Source organism: Pan paniscus, chromosome 19 (assembly GCF_029289425.2).
Source record: "Pan paniscus chromosome 19, NHGRI_mPanPan1-v2.0_pri, whole genome shotgun sequence".
Lineage (NCBI taxonomy): Eukaryota > Metazoa > Chordata > Mammalia > Primates > Hominidae > Pan > Pan paniscus.
Window position 1 is genome coordinate 15986105 of NC_073268.2, and position 24063 is coordinate 16010167.

Genomic DNA, 24063 nt, shown 5'->3' on the forward strand with positions numbered 1-24063 from the left:
CCTCTGTCAAGACAGATGCAGGGTTGAGTGGAAGAGGTAGGGTGGAGAGCAGGCACCTCTTCAAAATTTAATGATCCTGAAATTGGTGCTGGGGTCTGGAACACAGACTATGTGCCTATCAGGACTGTAGAATTAGGGGAAATGGTAGGAAAAAATTGGAATGCTGGCAGGAGTTAGTGATTTCATGCAGTCTTCAGGTCCTATAAGAGACATCTTTTAGGCTGAAGGTGCCCTGTTTTCAGTTTTCAGTTTTGCTTAGAGTGGCTTGCAATCCAAGTTTACCGGAAATCCTACAACTTGGAGTGTTACAGGGCTGGAAAAGCTGAATTCTGTACCTCAAGTGAAAGTTAGCATCCACAGAGACAGGGGACTTAGCAGGACACTGATTTGGGCAAGAGACCAGCTTGCTGCATCACAATGCTTTAAACATTTTCTGCCCACAAAGAGGAAAAACTGGGGCAAAGAGCAGATTATAGATGGTCCCTCTGTACTAGAGACGACTATTGTGAATAGCCTCAAGGCAGAAGCCATTTAACTGAGCGCCAGAGGCCTGGGTGGTTCCCCAGTCTCAAAGATATGTCTAGACGAGATGTCTGGAAGTGACTGGAAGTGACAGGAAACCTGTAAGTTTTAAGGAACTGCCAATCAGATTTCATCGGCAATTCAGTTTCCTTAAAACCCTGACTGTTAACAGCTAATGAGTTTTTACTCCTATGGCCATGCCCACGCCTGTGAACACCACTAACAGGAAGTGAGCAGTTAAAGCTGTGTGTAGGTTTCAGAAAGGTCAACCTGCCCACTGCCCACCAGATGTAGATCTGGAAGGTAAAGGACAGGGGTGCTTCTCCTAGAGCAGGCTGGTCCAATCTGTGGCCCAGGACGGCTTTTAATGCGGGCCAACACAAATTTGTAAACCTTCTTAAACCATTATGAGATTTTTGGCCAGGTGTGGTGGCACTTGCCTGTAATCCCAGCATTTTGGGAGGCCGAGGCGGGCGGATCACAAGGTCAAGAGATCAAGACCATCCTGGCCAACATGGTGAAACCCCATCTCTACTAAAAATACAAAAAAAAAAAAAAAAAAAAATTAGCCGCGCATGGTGGCACGCGCCTGTAGTCCCAGCTACTCGGGACGCTGAAGCAGGAGAATTGCTGGAACCCGGGAGGCAGAGGTTGCAGTGAGCCAAGATCGCACCACCGCACTCCACCCTGAGCGACAGAACAAGACTCCATCTCAAAAAAAAAAAAAAAAAAAATCAAATACCTTCCTAAGAGTGGAGAAGAAGCCAGCTGACCTCAGGCCGAACTTCTATTTCAGCCGCAGGAAATAGACATACCTATGCAGGCAAGAAAAAGACCAGTAGCCCAGTAGCCAATAAGATCCGTCCTTTCCAAAAGCACAGCAGCAGTTTTCCTTTCCTGGGTTAAGCGGGTGGGGAAGAAGTAAAGGAAACAGGGAGGGCAGGCTTGAGCGCCCCCTGGAGGCCCATGCAATTATTTGGCTATTTGTACCCAGCTTTCCTGAAATTTGGAGTTTAGCAGAAAATATCAGGGGGATACTCAGTGTCCTGGAAGGATAGCTTTGTCATTGGTTTGGTCCAGGCTCTTTGGTTGTGTCTGAAACTCAAGGCTGGAGGAAAGCCTATGTGGCTGGTATTGTCTGTGACCTGGTTTTTGCTTCCAAACTGCCCAAAGGAGAAAACCTTCTATTTATGTATGCCTTTCTGTTTTGGAAATAGGCAGTTGTACAGCATGGTTGTATTATTTAGGACACTTTGTTTATAAGTAACAGGAACCAACTCAAATTAGGTTAAGCAAGCCAGGCGTGGTGGCTGAAGCCTGTAATCCCAGCATTTTGGGAGGCTGAGGTGGGAGGATTGCTTGAGCCCAGGTATTTGAGACCAGCCTGCCAACATGGTGAAACCCCATCTCTACAAAAAATACTAAAATTAGCTGGGCATGGTGATGCATGCCTGTAGTCCCAGCTACTCGGGTGGCTGAAGTACAAGAATCACTTGAATCCGAGATCGCGCCATTGCACTCCAACCTGGGCAACAGAGTGAGACTCTGTCTCTAAAGATTAAAAAAAAGAGTACACATGAAAACCAACATCCTTATTTGTAAATATTTAAAGCTATAAAAAATGAAGCTAGCAAACTGTTTAATGTTCTATCCTCTTACCTTGACAAAGATGTCATTATAGTGGCAAAATTAAAAAGAATTGTAAAGTGGTGGTGGTTTTGTTTGTTTGGGGTTTTTTTTTTTTTAAATATGTTTTGCTCTGTTGACCAGGCTGGAGTGCAGTGGCATGATCTCACCTCACTGCAACCTCTGCCTCCCATGTTCAAGTGATTCTCGTGCCTCAGCTTCCTGAGTAGCTGGGATTACAGGCACATGCCACGTGCTGAGCTAATTTTTTGTATTTTTAGTAGAGATAGAGTTTCACCATGTTGGCCAGGCTGGTTTCCAACTCCTGACCTCAGGTGATCAGCCCACCTCAGCCTCCCAAACTGCTGGGACTACAGGTGTGAGCCACCGCACTGAGCCATTTGTTCTTACTCATCCAAACGTCAACAATCCATCAACTGAACACCAAGGTATGTATAATAATAATAATTAAATTGGCTGGGCGTGGTGGCTCATTCCTGTAATCCCAGCACTTTGAGAGGCTGAGGTGGGCGGATCACCTGAGGTTGGGAGTTTGAGACCAGCCTGACCAACATGGAGAAACCCTGTCTCTACTAAAAATACAAAATTAGCCGGGTGTGGTGGCACATGCCTGTAATCCCAGCTACTCAGGAGGCTGAGGCAAGAGAATCGCTTGAATGTCGGAGGCGGAGGTTGCAGTGAGTCGAGATCGCGCCATTGCACTCCAGCCTGGGTGACAAGAGCAAAACTCTGTCTCAAAATAATAATAATAATAATAAACAAATAAATAAATTCCATTGCTTTGATATGTTGCCTACTCTCAGTTGTTCAAAAAAACCACCACTTGACTGGGTGCAGTGGCTCACGGCTATAATTCCAGCACTTTGGGAGGCCAAGGTGGGCAGATCACTTGAGATCAGGAGTTCAAGATGAGCCTGGTCAACATGGTGAAACTTCCTTTCTACAAAAAATACAAAAATTAGCTGGGCATGGTAGTGGGTGCCTGTAATCTCAGCTACTAGAGAGACTGAGGCATGAGAATTGCTTGAACTTGGGAGGCGGATGTTGCAGTGAGCCAAGATCACAACACTGCACTCCAGCCTGGGCAACAGAGTGAGACTCTGTCTCAAAAACAAACAAAAAAACAAAGACACATACACATATATATATAATTTGTAAATTATCGTATATTTATCCCACATAATTTAATTTTCTTGCTTTTATTTCAACAAAATCACTAATTATGCTTTTATAATCAAGATTGTTCACATAATTTGTACTCTAAGAACAGTTTTAAGTGAAGCAGCAAACTACAGCCAAGAGCTAAATGCAGCCTATGGCTTGTTTTTGAATGGCCCCTTAAGCCCTCAGTATGGCTTTTACAGTTTTAAAGAGTTATCTTTTTAAAAGAATATGTAACAGAGACCTTATGTGGATTACAAAACCTAAGATATTTACTATCTAGTCCTTTACAAAAATGTTTGCTGATCACTAATCTAAAGCAATTCTATTCAAAGTGTGCTCTGAGGCCTGGTCTGGGAGCTCTTTGTTATCAGCCTGCAATGAGATAAGGGCTTGTGTCAGAATTCCTAAGCACAAGGTTTTAGTTGAGCTGACATTTTTTCATGGCAAGACTTTATTATTATTTTTTTTTTACTTAAAAAAAGTTTTAAATATAGAGACAGGGTCTCACTATGTTGCCAATGCTGGTCTTGAACTCCTGGGTTTAAGTGATCCTCCCGCCTCTGCCTCCCAAAGTGCTGGGATTACAGGCATGACCCACTGTGCCTGACCAACACTTTCTTTTCTTTCTTTTTTTCTGAGACAGAGTCTCACTCTGTTGCCCAGGCTGCTGGAGAGCCGTGGCATGATCACAGCTCACTGCAACCTCCACCTCCGGGTTCAAGCAATTCTCCTGTCTCAGCCTCCCAAGTCGCTGGGGATTACAAGCATGTGCTACCACACCCGACTAATTTTTGTATTTTTAGTAGAGACAGGGTTTTAACCATGTTGGCCAGGCTGGTCTCAAACTCCTGAATTCAAATGATCCACCCACCTCAGCCTCCCAAAGTGCTGGGATTACAGGCTTGAGCCACTGTGCCCGGCAGAATCTGGCAAATTTTAAAATTTGTCTTTTCCTTTTACCTAAGCACATTGCAGCCAAAATCCTATCAGTACTCCAAAGCGCTGTCCACAAACTTTCGTTGCATTTGGATGCAATTGTCTTTTGATGACACAAGGCAAGAGATGTGGAGAAGTATTTCCCTGGGGCCTGAATAGCATTAGTCCCAAGAATGGATGTTTAGGGTTACCAGTCATGCTGTACTAGTGCCAAGCACTGGATCCTAAGTGACAGAGATGCCCTGGGCTTTGTCAGTAAGTGCACGTTTGTGACATGCAAGGTACTCTAGAGCACAAGGTCCAGGTAGGTGCTCTTCTTGCTTGGAACTAAGGGGAGTCATATGGGACTGCATTGGGATGGGACAATGCAATGTTGTTTTCCTATATAGCTATGCTTGTTTATCTTATTTTTTAATTCCAATCAAAGGCTGCCTATGCTCATCTTTTTTTTTTTTTTTTTTTTTTACTAGAGATGGGGTCTTGCTATGTTGCCTGGGCTGGCCTCAAACTCCTGAAGCTCAAGCAAGTTTCCTGCCATGGCTTCCAAAAGTGCTGGGATTACAGGTGTGAACCGCCATGCCCGGCCTATAGCTATGTTACTATACAAAAAAAGTTATAGCAATATAATCTTTACAACATACAATGAATGAGGTGTGTGCTCAGTTCTGTTTTGGGAGAATAAAAAATGACTGCTAGTCTCTAACTGTACTTCAGAAATGCTGAATTAAACAAAGTTAAAGAGATTTCCTTACCTCAGGTCTTCTCAGAGGCTTTACTACACTAATGTGAACTGCAACCTTACAAGAAGGAGACATAGCATGCAATATTTTTCAAAATTATTTGAGTACCAAAATCAATTTTGCTGTAAGTCCATTTTTCAGGAATTTTTATTAATATATCACAGAACACATTTTTAGCGATCCTGAACTACCCTAGGCCACAGGAAGAAAAAGTTTACAGGTAAACAGAAACTGTAAAGGCAGGGCTGTAGTGGTCATAGAATCTGCTGTTGGGAACAGGCCCCCAAATCTGGCCATAAACTGGCCATAAATAAAATCTCTGCAGCATTGTGACATGTTCGTGATGGCCATGATACCCACACTGAAGCTTGTGGATTTACTGGAATGAGGGCAAGGAACACCTGTCCCACCCAGGGGGGAAAACCTCTTAAGGTGTTCCTAAGCCACAAACAATAGCATGAGCGAGCTGTGCCTTAAGGACGTGTTCCTGCTGCAGATAACTAGCCAGAGCCCATCCCTTTGTTTCAGTCCATCCCTTTGTTTCCCATAAGGAATACTTTTAGTTAATCTATAATCTTTAGAAACAATGCTTATCACTGGCTTGCTGTCAATAAATATGTGAGTCAAACTCTGTTCGGGGCTCTCAGCTCTGAAGGCTGTGAGTCCCCTGATTTCCCACTCCACACTCTATATTTCTGTGTGTGTGTCTTTAATTCCTCTAGCGCCGCTGGGTTAGGGTCTCCACGACCGAGCTGGTGTCGGCAAGTGGCGCCCAACGTGGGGCTTGAACCCCAGTTGAAGGGTCGCCGGAGTGACGGTTGGAGAATGTGGAACTAAGCTGGAGGACACCCGAGTACCCTTAAGCAATCCCCATGGTGAGTAAGAAGGGGAGCTCGGAAACATCAGCGTAACAATGGGACAAGTGTGGGCTCTGGTGCGTTCCACCTTAGAACCTTTTCACACTAATGATGAGAAGGAAGGAAAGTATAACAAAGTAACAGAAGAGATGACACAGCAGGTTTGTTTGCTGGCTGAAGCTAAAGCGGCAAATGAGGAAGAGGTTTGTCCCTACTCTTCTTCACCCCCTCATTATTTTGAAGAAAAAGAGTGACCTGACCCTACAGATCTTTCTTTTCCAGAGGACACTGGGTGAAAAGTAGTTGCCCCAGTGACTGTTCTAGCAGTGCCTCGAGTGACTGCTCTCAGTTCTATTCAGGCAGGAATTGAGCCAGCTAGACAAGAGGGTGATATAGAGGCTTGGCAGTTCCCTGTTAGGATATACCCCCCAGATCAACAGGGAAATATTATAGCTCACTCCCTCACCCCTGTACAATGTCTGTCCCCCGCCACAGCCAGTAGTGCCACAGTAGATTTATACTGCACAAAAGCTGTGAGCCTTATGCTTGGGGAATCCCCACAAAAAGTTCCAACAGGGGTCTGTGGATGCTTGCCAGGGGGGATGATAGGATTACTTCTAGGTAGATCTAGTTTAAATTTAAAAGGAGTGCAAGTACATACAGGAGTCATTGATTCAGATTACAATGGGGAAATTCAAATTGTTATATTTACTTCTTTTCCTTGGAAAGCAGAGCCAGGAAAGCGTATAGCACAACTTCTGATTGTGCCGTACGTGGAAATGGGGAAAAGTGAAATTAAACGAATAGGAGAATTTGGAAGCACAAATAAACAAGACAAAGCAGCTTATTGGGTGAATCAAATTACTGATAAACATCCTACCTGTGAAATAACTATTCAGGGAAAGAAATTTAAAGGTTTGGTAGATACAGGAGCAGACATTTCAATCATTTCTCTACAGCACTGGCTGTCCACGTGGCAAATTCAACCCACTCAATTTAACATAGTTGGAGTTGGTAAAGCCCCTGAAGTATATCAAAGTAATTATATTTTGCATTGTGAAGGGCCCGATGGACAACCTGGGACTATTCAACCAATTATAACTTCTGTACCTATACATTTATGGGAAAGAGATAGGGGAGAAGCAGGGACTACGGGACACCCCATATGCAATTGATTCTAGCATTATTGACTTTAAATTTTTTGAGCCTGCTTAAAGGCCAGCAGCTGAACAGCATCTACAGAAACCAGCTGCAAAGACAGAAGCAGAACAACTGGTTTGGTGGAGAGATCCAATAACAAAAAGTTGGGAAATAGGTAAAATAATAACTTGGGGTAGAGGTTATGCTTGTGTTTCTCCAGGACCGAATCAATAGCCAATTTGGGTGCCATCAAGATACCTGAAACCTTACCACGAGCCAGATGCTGAGGAAGAGATTCCAGGAGGATCCCGAAGATCCCCCGATTGCAGCCATGTCAAGACTGATGCTGAGGAGGACCCCAACTATCATGATCAACAGCTGTCGAACACAGCCACCTACCTGGGGACAGATCAAGAAGCTGTCACAGATGGTGGAAGAAAACCTGAGGAAAGTGGGACAACCAGTCACAATGAGTAATTTAATGATAGATATGATAGTGGTGATCACCATTGCCATGAGTATTCCTTCAACAAGGAACAACACAGAGAACAGTTATACTTATTGGGCATATTTATCAATCTTGGCTGGCAATAATGCCTGGATGTAATCACTGTGTGACACAGTTACACATGCTTTCTGCTCTTAATGTTTACCATAATAAATCTGCTCCTATAATTGAGGCAAAGCAAAGGCAGCTCAAAACCTATCTGTAAATAGAATTGGACCTGGCCAGAAATAATGAATGTACTTGTTTGGGAAGATTGCATTGCAGAACAGGTAGAGGTGCTGCGCAACGATTCCTATGGAATCATTATTGATTGGTCCCCTAAGGGGATGTTTAGCTTAAATTACACCTCTCAGTCTGTGTGCCACAGCCACACTATGTTCAGCTGGTCTAAACAAAACAGTCAGATGGTAGAAATGGTAAGAAATACAGCAAGAGTTCCCATTATCTGGAAACATGGCGGTATAGTGGCACCTCAACCTCAAATGATATGGTCCACTGTAGAAGCTAAACATAAGGATTTGTGGAAACTATTAATGTCTGTTAATAAGATCAAAATTTGGGAAAGAATAAAAAAGCATCTAGAAGGACACTCTACAAACTTGTCTCTGCATATTGCAAAATTAAAAGAACAAATATTTAAAGCATCCCAGGCACACTTGACCTTAATGCCAGGAACTGGAGTGCTTGAAGGAGCTGCAGACAGATTAGCAGATATTAACCCATTAAAGTGGATAAAGACACTTGGAAGCTCTGTGATTTCAATGATGATTGTGCTTTTAATCTGTGTTGTTTGTCTTTGTGTAGTCTGCAGGTGTGGATCCTGACTCCTGTGAGAATTAGCTCACCGTGACAAAGCTGCCTTTGCTTTTATCACTTTGGAAAACAAAAAGGGGAACGTGTTGGGAACAGGCCCCCAAATCTGGCCATAAACTGGCACCAAAACTGGCCATAAACAAAATCTCTGCAGTACTGTGACATGTTCATGATGGCCATGATGCCCACACTGAAGATTGTGGGTTTACCAGAATAAGGGCAAGGAACACCTGGCCCACCCAGGGTGGAAAACCGCTTAAAGCATTCCTAAGCCACAAATAATAGTATGAGCTATCTGTGCTTTAAGGACATGTTCCTGCTGCAGATAACTAGCCAGAGCCCATCCCTTTGTTTCGGCCCATCCCTTTGTTTCCTGTAAGGAATACTTTTAGTTTATCTATAATCTATAGAAACAATGCTTATCACTGGCTTGCTGTCAATAAATATGTGGGTCAAACTCCATTCAGGGCTCTCAGCTCTGAAGCCTGTGAGTCCCCTGATTTCCCACTCCACACTCTATATTTCTATGTGTGTGTCTTTAATTCCTCTAGCACCACTGGGTTAGGGTCTCCATGACCAAGCTGGTCTCGGCAATCTGCCAACCCCTAGGCAACAGAAAGAGGCTTATCCAACAACAGAGTGATGGAACCACTCTGTAAATGACATGAGTTTTGAGTGACCAGCAACTGGCCTCAGGTCCCTGGAGTTTAGTGGCTTGTCACCACACTCACACTGTCTGTTCACCATCATGCCTTGGCATGGGCTCTGAGTTCAATCCCTGGCATTCTGGAAAAGGTCTGGAGTGAGTCTGATGCCAGGGCAGCCTTTGTTCTGGTGGACAGTGGGATGGCCCCAGGGCCCTCCTACCCTCTCTGATGCCTGAATGTCTGCTTTCAGGCTCCTAACAAGTTCACTCCACGGAGTCTTCCTCCACCACCAGGGACCTGGTGACCCCTTCCCTTCTCTGATCCTCTGACCCCGGCTGCCTAATTCTGTGATTGGACTGAACTGAACCAGGCTGCAAACCTCCTCAAGGCAAGGACCCTGGAATGTTCACATTTTTTGAGTCTACAAGATAGAACCTAATAAAAATGTAGGGATGACAGTGATGCTGGATCCGATGCTTCTGACTGTGACAGAATTTCCACCAAACAACTGTCAAGGACCAGGCAGCTGTTCTTTTGACTGAGGACACCAACCAATGTCGTCTTTGTGTGATATCAGATGAGATGATGTGAGATACTGCCCATGCAAATGCTTCAAAAAAGGCAGGGCATTGTACAAATCATCATTGCTATTAATACAGTCTCCATTGCCCTGGTCAGTGACTGGTTCATTTCCAATGACCCTTCACCTTTGATTGGTACTTCCAGTAACTGAGCCATTTCCCTTTTCCCTACCCACCAGCTGGTTTGGTACAATGTTCACCTATCAGGAGTCCAGTTTTTGGTGGCCTGCTATAGATACCATAACCAGCCAGCCTAGTGTTTCTCCTATGCCCTCACACCTTTATGCGGCACATTGGAGATGGTTCTTGAAGTAGTGGAGGGCCAGCTTGAACTGGACCTGGGTGAGGGTGTTGGACCGGTATGTATTGTAGGTCTTCTCTAGGGCAGCCAGCTCTGAGTCCACCACTGGAGACCGGGACTGGTGACCTATAATCACTTCTGTGCATGACCCCACGAGTAGGGTCCCTAGCCCATCAATGAAGAATTCTGCAAAGAGAGGGAGAGCAGAAGGAAGTGGGAGCTGCGGTCAGAAAAGTGGGCACTATTCTTGGTCTGGTGGGGGAGAGTCCCAGGGAGAGGACACAGTTCATACACTGGGGAGGTTCAGCCCCATGTGAAGCCACACCCTTAACTCTAGGAGCCTGTCCCTGCTGATGAGTTGGAAGGAAATAAATAAGCGCATTTCTCAGGCAGAGATATGGGCACAGAGGCAGAGTGGCACAGATTGGCTTTCAAACTGGACAGAACTGCGGACTCCAGGGCTGATGGAGTAAGAGGGAAAGAGAGAGCAGTTAATAGGAAAGGATTTCTGGAAAAATAGAATATGAAGCAGCATGGGAAAGGAGGAAGAAGACAGAGCTGTAGGGAAAGGAAGAGGAAGGAAAAGAAGGGCAGCCTACAGGAGACACAGAAGTCAAAGAGACGTGAGGAGGGAGGTAAGAGAGATCAAGAGCTCCCTAGTCTGGGGAGAAAGGGGAAAGGGAAAAGGGATGTACTGCTACTGGGCAAGCGACTATGATCAGCCAGCTGGGTACAGCCCTTGGAAAGAACAAACTTCTGCAGCTAATTCCCAGCCCAGCTCCCTCCCTCACTCTTTCAGCCTTCCCACCTGAGTGAGCCACTCGTTGCAGGCGGGGATCAAAGCCAACTCTTTGGAGTCGCTCCGTGTGGGCCAGGAAGAAGTTGACTACGCCACTGGTCACCACGCAGCTGGGGAAGCCATCCAGGGGTTGGAAAAATCCCATCCTCTTGTGAAGGCAGGCCCCATTCTCACTCTGTTCCAGCAACAACTTAAACTGGAACACATTTCCCAGCACACTGCCGCCTACCTAGCCAGCAGGCAGAGAAATCCATGTTAGAGTGCAGATCAATATTCATCCTGCCTCTTCCAGGAAGACTTGCTGGACTGCACCTCGGTTATAACAAGAATTGTTATTTCTCTATCTATCCTTCAAATTATCCCTCAGTTACTCCCTTGTTGCTGTTGTGGCCATGGCTTTCACTACACCACTGTTGGGTCCCTGGGCTCTTTTATTTCCTGTCTACCCCAGAAAATCTCCTTGGCATGAGTAACCCTTACCCAAGACCAAAGAAGGTTATCTTTCCAGAAGAAGATAACTCACTCCCTTCCACTGGGAGAGGAGTACTGCAGTACAGGTAAGAGGCAGCCTGTGTGCACTGGTCCATTTGTGGAGTTTCCACTTGCTAGATTTCTTGCAGGGAGCTGTTTGTCTCGAGCTGTCTTCCTAGTATTTTCTGCTCCTGGCTTACCTCTTGGAGCTGCCTATCCATGCACTCATGGAAGAGATGTGCATTTTCATGTTTGAGCCTGAGCACAACAGATGAGCAAGTACATCTATTTCTGAAAGAATCATAATCCTCTAAGGGTGATGTGGTAAAGTCTGCTCATTGTCCCCCATCACCCGTTCTTTCCTTCTTCCTTTTAATAAATGACCCTTCTGAGTTTCACGACATAGTCAACTAGTCAGCTAAAGACTGCATTTCTGGGAGCTAAACAATGGGTACATGCAGGCATACGGTGTGGAATAATAGACACTGGAGAATACAAAAGGTAGGAGGTTAAGAGTGGTCGAGGGTTAGGCTGGGCGTGGTGGCTCACACCAGTAATCCCAGCACTTTGGGAGGCTGAGGTGGGTGGATCACCTGAGGTCAGGAGTTCGAGAGCAGCCTGCCCAATATGGTGAGACCCTGTCTCTACTAAAAATACAAAAATCAGCCGGGCATGGTGGCATGTGCCCATGGTCCCAGTTACTCAGGAGGCTGAGGCAAGAGAATCCCTTGAACCTGGGAGACGGAGGCTGCAGTGAGCCGGGATTGCGCCACTGCACTCCAGCCTAAGTGACAGAGCGAGACTCTGTCTCAAAAAAAAAAAAAAAAAAAAAAAAAGAGTAGGTGAGGGTTGAAAAATTACCTGTGGGGTACAATGTTCGTTATGCGGGTAATGGGTACACTAAAAGTCCAAACTTCACCACTACGTAATACATGTGTATAAGCTATCTGCACTTGGGCCCCCTCAATCTATAAAAATAAAAAACAAAAGCCCATTTATTATTTAAAGAAAAAAAAGATTGCATTTCCCCACCTCCCTTGCAGCAAGGTTTCACTGTGTGACAAAGTTTTGGCTGAAGGGGTATGATTTAGAACCGATGCGAGAAACGTTTACATCACATCCTTAAAAGAAACCTGCTCTCCCTTCACTTCCTCTTCCCCTCTTCCTCCTGGCCATGCAGCCAGGGACCAAAGGATTGAGGAGCAACAAGAAAAAGAAGCTGATCCAGGATAATCCTGGAGCCAACTCAGCTGCCAGTGTGGTTGTTACATGAGCTGGAACATCTTCTCTCTTAAGTTATTGTGATCTGGTCTCTGTAAGAGTTGCCAAGAGATGTCTTTGCTGATCTAGGTGTTTTGGGGATTGTCCACTTGCAGTAGAGTTAACTGTGATCACGACACCACTTACCTTCTCATCCATGCCCCTTTTTCTTTTCTACAGTGAATTTACTTTTGATGTTTTTATTCTTTTCTTTTTTTGAGACAGGTGTCACTCTGTCGTCCAGGCTGGAGTGCAGTGACATAATCTCAGCTCACTGCATCCTTGACCTCCTGGGCTCAGGTGATCCTCCCACCTCAGCCTCCTGAGTAGCTTGGACTACAGATGCACACCACCATCCCTGGCTAATTTTTTGTATTTCTTTATACAGATGAGGTTTTGCCATGTTGCCCAGGCTGGTCTTGAACTCCTGGGCTCAAGCGATCCTCCTGCTTCAGCCTCCCAAAGTGCTGGGACTACAGGTGTAAGCCATCACACCTAGGCTGTTTTTATTATTCTCTTCTTATTCTTTTTTAGAATGTCATTAGTGCCGTGTGTGCTTTTAAAGCTTTGTACCATTTATACTGTTTTTAATGTTGTGTGATAGAACCAGAATGCTCCTGTCTTTAATCTCATACTAGTCAACGGAAGGAGTTAGAAATGCTGCATAAACACACAATTTTAAAAGAAAACAATTGCAAATGAGGGAGGAGGTGTAATTTACTCAAAGAAAAGTCAGTATGGAGGCGTGAGCTGGTGCAGCACTCTCCACCTGGGTTGCACTGGCCTATTCACCTCCTGCACCAGCCCCTCTCCCTCCCCTCCCTCCCCTCCCTCCCCCTCCTCTTCTCTTATATATTTCTTCCTGCTCTCTTCTCCCCTTTTCTCCATCTCTACAGATCGTGGCTGGGTGAAACTGGCAACTGTCCCTTACCACGTCCAGTTCTGTTTTCTCCAGGACATCCACCAGCACCTCAATCTTGGTCTTCTCGTTGAAGAGAAAATCATCGTCCACCCAGAGAACGTATTTGGTGGTGACCTGAGATATGGCCAGGTTCCTACCAGCAAACCAACCCTGTAGATGAAATGAGGTTAAAGGAGTGGTTGCCCATATTACATATTAGAATCACCTGGGGAGCTTTCTAAATTCCCAACAGCCAGGCTGCATGCACTCCAGACAAATTCCGTCAGAATTGGTGCGAGCGAATCCAGTGTGCGGCCAAGGCTGTGAACCACAGGGTTGAAGGAAGTCTATGTCTCAGAGAAAGTGTGGAAGGGACAGTGACTATGTGGATCAAAGACTGAGACAAAGAAAGGCTAGAAAGTCATTCCTTGGCTCTGTGGCCTATATAAATGGGCTGAAGTCCCTTTTCACCTGACCGTTTCTATGGCTCTCCTTTTGTCTCCTGTAAGATGTCAAGTTTGAAGGACATCTGGTATGTATAATATTCGTTTCCTCCTTTGTCCTTGGAGGAAGGAAGGGGGAGAGAGAGGGAGGAAGAAAATGAGAGAGGGAAAGAGTAGCAAGGAGAGAGAGAGGTGGGGGGAAAGAGAGAGGAAGGGTGGGAAGAAGAGAGGGAGAGAGAAAGAGAGAGTGGGGAGGAAAAGAGAAAGGTGAGGGGAGAGAAGGAGGGTGGGAAGAAGAGAGGGAGAGAGAGAGAGTAGGGAGGGAGAGAGACAGTGGGGGGAAAGAGGGAGGGTGGGAAGAAGAGAGGGAGAGAAAGAGAGAGTGGGGAGGGAGAGAGAGAGGTGGGAGGAGAGAGAGAGGTGGGGGGAGAGAGGGAGGGTGGGAAGAAGAGAGAAAGAGAGAGTGGGGAGGAAGAAAGGTAGGGGAGAGAGGGAAGGTGGGAAGAAGAGAGGGAGAAGGAGAGAGAAAGAGAGAGTGGGGAGGGAGAGAGAGTCAAGGAGAAAGAGGGAGAGAGAGAAAGAGGAGAGAGAGACCAAGACCCTAGCTCTGGTAGAATCATGGAGATGACAGATTTCTCTACATGTCAGGAATCTTTGAGATGTCAGAGACCTCAAGTCACTTATAAGGACCCCAATCGATTTCCACATCTGAAATGAGGAAAGATGGGAGCGGTGTACAGTGGCTCACGCCTGTAATCCCAGCACTTTGGGAAGCCTAGGTGAAAGGATCTCTTGAGCCCAGGAGTTCGAGACCAACCTGGCCAACACAGTGAGACCCCATCTCTACAAAAAATTTTTAAAAATTAGCCTGGCATTATGGTGCATGCCTATAGTCCCAGCTACTAGGGAGGCAGAGTTGAGAGAATCACTTGAGCCTTTAAGGTTGAGGCTGCCATGATCACTGTGATTGCACCACTGCACTCCAGCCTAGGTGACAGAGCAAGACTCCATCTCAAAAAAAATGAAAAATAAAAAAAATAGAAATGAGAGGCTGGGTGTGATGGTTCACATCTGTAAACTTTGGGAGGCCAAGACAGGCGGATCACCTAAGGACAAGAGTTTGAGACCAAACTGCCCAACACGGTGAACCCTGCCTCTACTAAAAATACAAAAAATAGCCGGGTGTGGTGGTGCATGCTGGTAATCCCACCTACTCGGGAGGCTAAGGCAGGAGAATCACTTGAACCCAGGAGGTGGAGGTTGCAGTGAGCTGAGATCATGCCACTGCACTCCAGCCTGAGCGACAGAGCAAGACTCCATCTCAAAAAAAAAAAAAAAAAAATGAGGAAAGGTGGAATAACCACCTCATGAATGCAGAGAAGTGAGGGTGACCAATTTCTCTGTGAATCAGCAATGGGACTCAGAGGACAGCCCTCACCCACTCCCACTCCTGGACTCTGCTTTCTCGGGAAGACCCTTGAGGAAGCGGCCCCATCCAGGGTAGAACCTGACCCTGGGGCCCTCTTGTCCTGGAATGCAGGTGCCACCCAATCTGAGAGGGACATACCTTCCCAAAGGGCATAGTGTAATACTCCACGTGGTTGTCTTTAATTTCCAGGGGCTTCTTGCTGTCATCAGCCACTATCACGGTCAAGTCTGGGTAATACTCTCGAATACTCCGGAGCATGATCATGAGCTTGTGGGGGCGGAGGAAAGTCTTGGTAGCAATGGTAACCAGGTTTCTGAGCTTCCTCTCTGGGCAGAAAACAGTGGGTGTCAGAGCTCTGTCCTGTAGGAAGCTTCACTGTCTTTTCCTGCTTTGATCTGATGGCTTCTTTCTGCCATAACCTGTCAGTGTCTGTGGGTCTCATGCCTCTTGTACCCAGGAGGTGCTTAATAAGAATTTGTTAGTTGCATTAGAAAATAAAGACATTTACAACATACCCAATTTGTTGCATTTCCTGGTTCTGTTGGCTCCACTATGTCATTTCCCAACTGTCTGTCTGAATGCTTCATTTTACACCTCCTGCCTGTTAGCACTTTGCTTATTATGTCCTGCTTTCTTCCTTTTTTTTTTTTTTTTTTTTGAGATGGAATTTTGCCTCTGTTGCCCAGGCTGGAGTGCAATGGTGCAATCTCAGTTCACTGCAACCTCCGCCTCCCAGGTTCAAGTGATGCTCCTGCCTCAGCCTCCCAAGTAGCTGGGATTATAGGCATGCACCATCACACCCAGCTAATCTTTGTATTTTTAGTAGAGATGGGGTTTCACTATGTTGGCCAAGCTGGTCTCAAACTCCTGACCTCAGGTGATCCACCTGCCTCGGCCTCCTAAAGTGCTGGGATTATGGGCATGAGCCACTGCTTCTGGCCTTCATCTTAATATTAGGAGTTGAAATGCACAGAGCTTTGCCCATCTAAGGGTTCAATATGGAGGGTCATGAAGCCCAGGAAGACGAGAAAATATCTACAAATCTTGAGACTTGCTTCTACCATCATCTGCAACTCCTAGAGAAAAGCTTACCTGATCTCTATCCTCAGGAAGACACGGTTAGAAATGTCTCCAAATACTTGGAGATCACAAGGCCTGGACAGAATTGTCCATCTTAAGGCATGTGACGTATAAGAGACTGGAGAGGGGACAGCTTTCTTATGGAAAAGACCCCGTGATGCCACAACTGGAGCTGCAGATGTGTTTGGGATTCAGCCACTAAACGGAGAACTGGCATCTGACTGTGCAGTTGCCATGTCTGCATGGCATGGGGCCAGCTGGAGTTAATGCATGCTGGAAGCCACAACCCTACCTGTTTGTGGGTGAGTGCACAGAGCCACTTTCCCAGAATGACAAAAATCAGAAGTCGTTTGGATAGAAGTTGTTCCAGAACCCTCCCCCTGTGCCACCCTCTTGCCCTTTTTTTTTTTTTTTTTTTTTTTTGAGACAGTTTCTGGCTCTGTCACCCAGACTGGAGTGCAATGGCATGATCTCAGCTCACTGCAACCTCCACCTCCCAGGTTCAAGCGATTCTCCTGCCTCAGCCTCCCAAGTAGCAGGGACTACAGACATGCACCACCATGCCTGATTTTGGATTTTTTGGATTTTTTGGATTTTTAGTAGAGATGGGTTTTCACCATGTTGGCCAGGCTGATCTTGAACTCCTGACCTCAAGTGATCTGCTCACCTCGGCCTCCCAAAGTGCTGGGATTACAGGTGTGAGCCACTGCGCCCAGCCCATTCTGTTTTTTGTCATTGCAAACAGCGCTGCAATCGAACAAATGTCATTTCACACAGATATAAATATCTGTAGGATAATTTCTAGAAGTGGAATTGCTGGCCTGAAGGATATACCCATTTAAAATGTTGATAGGAACTGCCAAATTGCCTCCCGAGAGGTGCCAATTTACATTCCTAACCACAGTTGATATGCTGTTTTTCCAGCCCTGTCCAAAACCTTTTGATGTGAAAGTAGTTTTCATATGCACTTTTCTCAGTGTGAGAGTGGGCATATATTTTAATGGCTAAAAGTGTTACTGAATTTAATTTTTTCTGAACTGTGCATTTTTCCATTATTGGGTGTTCTTTTCTTATTGAGTCATAGATGCTCTTAAGTAAAATTAGACCTTTGTCTTTAATGTGAATCGAAGATTTTTTTCCCAATTTGTCCTTTGTTATTTGACTTTACTTATTAAAATTTGCTAATTTTATTAGCCAGGCATGGTGGCGGGTGCCTGTAGTCCCAGCTACTTGGGAGGCTGACGCAGGAGAATGGTGTGAGCCCGGGAGGTGGAGCTTGCAGTGAGCAGAGATCGTGCCACTGCACTCCAGCCTGGGCAACAGAGCAAGACTCCGTCTCAAAAAGAAAAAAATTTGCTAATTTTAATATATAAAATTTTATATTTTTTATATTTTTAATTTTTTCTTTATGGTCTCTGAGTTTTGTGTCATGCCTTATACCCTAAGAATGTTTTTTGAAACTACAAGTTTTTTTGTTTTTTTGTTTTTGAGACGGAGTCTTGCCCTGTTGCTCAGGCTGGAGTGCAGTGGCAGGATCTCGGCTCACTGCAACCTCTGCCTTCAGGGTTCAAATGATACTCCTGCCTCAGCCTCCCCAGTAGCTGGGATTACAGGTGCATGCCACCATACCCAGCTAATTAAAAATTAACTACAGGTTTTTTTTTCTAGTACTTTAAAATGTATTTAGATATCTGATCAATTTGAATTTATCTTGGTATGAACTGTGGCATAGATTCAAATTTTACTTCTAATTTAAAAGTTATTTTTCATTGTTAATTTTTTTTGAGACAGGGTCTTGCTCTGTTGCACAGGCTGGAGTATAGTGGTGATCATGGCTCACTGCAGCTTTGACCTCCCAGGCTCAAGCGATCCTCCCATCTCCGCCTCCTGAGTAGCTGAGATTAGAGGTGTGAGCTGGATTACAGGTGCAGGCCATCACACTTGGATCCAACTTTTTATCTTTCATATAGCTACACCATTATCTCACGTGATTTTTTGAAAAGCCAATTTTTAATTTGTTCATTTGTCCTCCTTTAATTTGACAAGCTGTCTCTCTCTTTTTTTTTTTTTTTCAAGACAGAGTCTTGCTCTGTTGCCCAGGCTGGAGTGCAGTGGCGCAATCTCGGCTCACTGAAACCTCCACCTCCTGGGTTCAAGTGATTCTCCTGCCTCAGCCTCCAGAGTAGCAGGGATTACAGGTGCCTGCCACCACGCCCAGCTAATTTGTGTATTTTTAGTAGAGATGGGGTTTCACCATATTGGCTAGGCTAGTCTTGAACTCCTAACCTCAGGTGATCTGCCCACCTAGGCCTCCCAAAGTGTTGAGATTACAGGCATGAGTCACTGCGCCCGGCCAGACAAGATGTCTTTATCACACAGTGAAATTCCAACATGTATTGGGTTTATATCAGGATTTCCAATTTGATTCAATACCATTCTTTTTATTATTATTACTTACTAAAATGTTATAATTTTTTAGCTTTTTTCCCCAAAATTAGCACACAACCACATAATAAGTTAAATATAATTAAGCAATTTTAGGGGATTGTGTCTTAGAGTTTTTTTCCTCCAAACAAAGCTTGTCAGGGAGCATATCAGAGCTGTCATTTTGATCAATTCTCCTCCGTCTCAGAGGTGATCCCTTCTGAATTTCACCAATAGCTTCACAGGGTTGCCACCACGGAGCCCCAAGGACAAGGGCCTTACCTGGTCCAGGGTCGTATAGCTTGGGTATGACAGGATGGCGGATGGTCACTGGAAACTTGGCCACTGAGGACCTGGACTCCAGACTCACTGGAGGGAGAAATAAGATAATGGCACAGGGAGTATCATGTCTGGATTAAACTCCATGCCACCCCGGGAAGCCACCATGACAGGCGAGTACAGGTTTGGTGGAGAGAGTCCTGGCTGGGATGAGATCAAGGACCCCATAGAGTCTCTGGCATTCAGGCTTCCGCCTTGCTGTGTCCCTGGGGCAACATGCTGAATGACTCCTAAGTTCACATTTCTTCCCCTGTGAGAATGTGTTAGGGTGGAGTGGGCTTGAAACCAGAGGGTCTGGGCTAAGTTTGACTTTACCATTTACTATCTGATTTTTTTATCTGTCTGCAAAACCAGGATAAAAATACCCACCCTATTTTACCTCACAGGGTAATCTTATGAAGAGGAATGTTTGGAAATCTGAAGGTAGGGAGAACTATCTCTTTAGCTAGTGGCCATGAATATCATCTGTAACCGTGTTACATTTTTTTCTGTTGATGTCCTGGGAATGCATCCTGTGTATCTGGTCAAAAGAGAAAAGGGTGCTTTTAACTCATCCAGAAGGAAACTCAGGCTGCCCTGAGAGTGGCAGGGATTGTTCTCCCTAGAATTTCTTGGTGGGAGGGAAGGAGGGGAGAGACAAAGCCCTTGGAAAGGGGAGTTCTCCCAGTTCTTTCCTATTAGTGCCCAAGACAAGATGCTGAGGCACAGGCTGGCTCCCTCCTCTACTGCAGTGGAAATCTTCAGCTTTGAGAGCTGCAGAGGACTGGGAAAAGAACTGAATGGTTCTCACCAGGTGCAAAGCGCACAGCATGATTTGTTCTCTCCTCGAGTGGCTCTATGGGGTCAATGGCAATGTGGGGATAGTACTGGGTACAGTAATTATGAAATTATGTGTCTGGGATTAGAAAGAGGAAAGAGGGAAGGAATCCTAAAAGCAGGCAGGCAGGCCAGACGCTGTAGCTCACGCCTGTAATCCCAGCACTTTGGGAGGCTGAGGCAGGTGGATCACGAGGTCAGGAGTTCAAGACCAGCCTGGCCAAGATGGTGAAACCCTGTCTCTATTCAAAATACAAAAATTAGCCGGGCATGGTGGCAGGTGCCTGTAATCCCAGCTACTTGGGAGGTTGAGGCAGGAGAATAACTTGAACCTGGGAGGCGGAGGTTGCAGTGAGCAGAGATCACAGAACTGCACTCCAGCCTGGGTGACAGAGTGAGACTCCGTCTCAAAAAACAAAACAAAACAAAACAAAACAAACAAACACACACAAAACACAAAAAACAGGAAGGCTTCCTGAAGGAGGAAGACTTTGAAAGGGCCCAGAGGTATCTTCTGGATCCCTAAGCTTTTTGCACTCCAAGGACAGGCTCTCACCTATGTCTACCTTCTGGTGCTGGTACCCCGTGCTGGTGTATGTCACGTGCTGAAGAATGAACTTCAACAGCTTCCGGTCACTGGTAGAAATGATCAGCTGCTTCTGGCCTCTGCCCTGCACCACACTGTCTGGGACATCAGCAAGGGTGTTCAGTGTCCCCAGAGAAGCTGTCAGGGTGACCTAGGGTGGGTGAGGTAGAATGATGCTCAATGCAGGGATTGGAAAATATCTCCCTGGAAAGGTACATACATACCCAGGCCAGGAGCCAGGGCAGAGCACATAAGGGTGAGGGGAGAAGCACCAGGGTGCCCTTGACAGTGTAGGGCTGGCTCTGCAGGGAGTCACTGTGCTAGTGCCCCCGCCCCCAACCCCCCAAGTCCTGGGGCCCCAAGGATGAAAGGACCCATTTCTGGAAACATTCCCATCTCTCAGCTCGCAGGGTTCCGTTCTTCTTGGCTTCTTATTCCACCCACAGCCTTTTTTGACCTCTCTTTGACAACTCCTCCTCTTCCTCTCTCTCTCTATCTCCAAATGGAGTTTTTCAGACCTTGATCTGGATTCCTTTTTTTTTTTTTTTTTGAGATGGAGTCTTGCTCTGTCACCCAGGCTGGAGTGCAGTGCATGATCTCAGCTCACTGCAACCTCCACCTCCCAGGTTAAAGCAATTATCCTGCCTCAGCCTCCTGAGTAGCTGGGATTACAGGCATGAGCCACCACACCTGGCTAATTTGTTTTTGTATGTTTAGTAGAGATGGGCTTTCACCGTGTTTGCCAGGCTGGTCTCAAACTCCAATCCTAGACTCTTTTCCCTTCTTACTCCACACCTTCCTGCTAGATTTCATCTGTTTCCATGGCTTAAAACCCGTTCTTTTGCAGATGGGGTCACATTGTAGTAAGTCTCAGCTTACCTTTCTGAGATCCAACTGCTGGGACCTTTCACAAGCAACTCAAACTTGTTGTCTTCAAAATGGAACTACTGATTTTCCTCTAAAAACCTGTTTCCTCCCACCCTCACCTCCATTCCCTCTGCCTTGTGGATGGCACCTCCATCCACTCAGTTGTTCCAGGCCCCAAGGGAAGTCCTCCTTGCTCTACCCTTTTCTGCACACAGACAGCCCATCTGGCGGCAAGTCCTCTCAGCTCTGCCTCCAAAATGCAGCTAGAACTGGCTTACTCCTCTCCACCCCATTGCTACCCCCACAGCCACTCTCTTCTCTTGCCTTCTGTGAGTCATCGCAGTTATCTATTAAAGGAAATTGAATAGTGTCACTCCCGACACTGTTGATACTAGTCAGTCAACAGACACTTTCTAAAAACCGAGTTACAGGCACTGGGAAAACAGCAGTAAATGCCTTCATGAAGCTTGTATTCCAGTGTGGAAGAGAGATGATAAGCATGGAACTACGCGCAGCAGGGAATTCAGGTCCAGAGCAGGACTACGAAGAAGACAATATAGCCAGGCACCATGGCTCATGCCTGTAATCCCACTGCTTTGGGAGACCGAGGTGGGAGGATCATTTGAGCGCAGGAGTTCAAAACCAGCCTGGGCAACATGGCGAGACCACAACTCTACTAAAAATAAAAAATAAGTAACCAGGGGCCAGACACGGTGGCTCATGCCTGTAATCTCAGCACTTTGGGAGGTCAAGATGGATCACTTAAGGTCAGGAGTTCGAGACCAGCCTGGCCAACATGGTGAAACCCTGTCTCTACTAAAAATACAAAAAATTAGCTGGGTGTAGTGGTGCATGCCTGTAGTCCCAGCTACTTGGGAGGCTGAGGCAGGAGACTCGATTGAACTCGGGAGGTGGAGGTTGCAGTGAGCAGAGATCGCACCACTGCACTCCAGGCTAGGTGACAGAGTGAGACTCCATCTCAAAAAAAAAAAAATTAACCAGGTTTGTTGGTGCGTGCCTGCAGTCCCAGCTACTCACAGGCTGATGCGGGAGGATTGCTTGAGCCCAGGAGGTCAAGCCTGCAGTGAGCCATGATTGCGCCACTGCACTCCAGACTGGGTGACAGAGTGAGACCCTGTCTCAAAAAGAAGACAACATAGAGAAACAAGAACTCCATGGTGACAGGTGGTGGAGGCCTTGCCGATCTGCTCACTCATCACCCATTCCAACCTCTGACCAACATGTAAAGGTGGGAAAACTAAAACCACACTTCCCAGATTCCTCTTGGTTAGGGTTCTGGGCACAATTTGCATCCCACTGATCAGATATAGCACCATAAGATCTTGATGTGGAGCTGCGTAAAGTGGGGAAAGGAAGGCAGGGCACAAGCACCGTCTGTCCTACCAGCCCTAACCCTGACAGAGGCCACGCAGTGCCAGAGCCCATGGCTGTAGTGGCCGCTTCCTCTTGCACCAGAAGCAGCAGCAGCCAGTGGGTCCCATTCCTCAGTGTGGTCTGGGAAGTCCTCTCTGGAACTCCAGCCACTCCCAAGGCTAGAAGTTACGTTTTCTACACACCCTTCCATCCCCTCCCTCCTTGGGCTCATGTCTGACCTTGAACCTGGACAGGGACTCCGTCAAGGGCTGAGAGCAGCCACAGTTGAGGGAATGAGGACAGGACACCAAGTGCAAAGAGGGGCTGGGAGAAGGACTCACCTCATAGATGGGGGCATCGGGTCCTTCAAACTGGAGGCCTGGAGGACACAGGGAAAAGGAAAGAAAACTGCTCATGAGAGACACTGCAGCTCCCCGCTGCTCTCGCCAACCTCGTGGACTCCTGCACATCCTTGAGAGCTCCTTCAAGTGTCACCTCCCACCCAGAGTGTTTGCTGACACGTGCGCCTCTCCCCAGGGCTCTGTTAAGTGGTGTTTCGTGGTCTTTCTCAAACCCCAACGGTTCTAAAACCTCTGATGCCCGTCCTCAGTTTTGGAGGCTGTGAATTAATTCAGTTCCTTCAGGGAATCTCTGTTACTGAAGGGGAGGAAGCAATGGATGAATAATGAATCATCTTGTATAAGGCACCTGGAGTAGCCAAACCCATAGAGACAGAAAGCAGAACGGTGGTTGCCAGGGGCCAGGGAGAGGGACAGTGGGGAATTCAGTTGGATGGGTACAGAGTTTCCGTTGGGAATGAAGGAAAAGTTCTGGTGGTGACTGATGGTTGCACAACAACATGAATATACTTCATGTCACTGAAGTATACACTTTAAAATGGTTCAAATTGTTAATTTTGGCCGGGCGCGGTGGCTCAAGCCTGTAATCTCAATGCTTTGGGAGGCCGAGGCGGGCGGATCACGAGGTCAGGAGATCGAGATCATCCTGGCTAACACGGTGAAACCTCGTCTCTACTAAAAATACAAAAAAATATTGGCCGGGCATGGTGGCAGGCGCCTGTAGTCCCGGCTACTCAGGAGGCTGAGCAGGAGAATGGCGTGAACCCGGGAGGCGGAGCTTGCAGTGAGCCGAGATCTCTACACTGCACTCCAGCCTGGGTGACAGAGCAAGACTCCGTCGCAAAACAAAAAACAAAAACAAAAACAAAAAAAGTTGTTGATTTTATGTTTAAATATTATATATTATAAATAATAATATATATGTTTTTATATAATATTAATATAATATATATGTTTCTATATTTTATATATATACTTTTTTTTTTTGAGATGGAGTCTCACTCTGTCGCTCAGGCTGGAGTGCAGTGGCGCAATCTCAACTCTCTGTAACCTCTACCT

General features: G+C 46.2%; 1 protein-coding gene across 1 annotated transcript in view; it reads right to left on the reverse strand.

The window, feature by feature from the left end:
- Positions 1-9836: 9836 nt before the first annotated feature.
- Positions 9837-24063, reverse strand: part of B4GALNT2 (beta-1,4-N-acetyl-galactosaminyltransferase 2 (SID blood group)) — a 30010-nt gene continuing 15783 nt past the window's right edge. The window contains exons 4-10 of the mRNA XM_003810036.4: positions 22987-23024; positions 20375-20555; positions 18946-19032; positions 15298-15485; positions 13318-13458; positions 10665-10884; positions 9837-10042 (exon numbers count right to left, since the gene is read on the reverse strand). Of these exons, the coding sequence (XP_003810084.1) occupies positions 9837-10042; positions 10665-10884; positions 13318-13458; positions 15298-15485; positions 18946-19032; positions 20375-20555; positions 22987-23024 (1061 nt within the window). The remainder of the gene's footprint in view (positions 10043-10664; positions 10885-13317; positions 13459-15297; positions 15486-18945; positions 19033-20374; positions 20556-22986; positions 23025-24063) is intronic.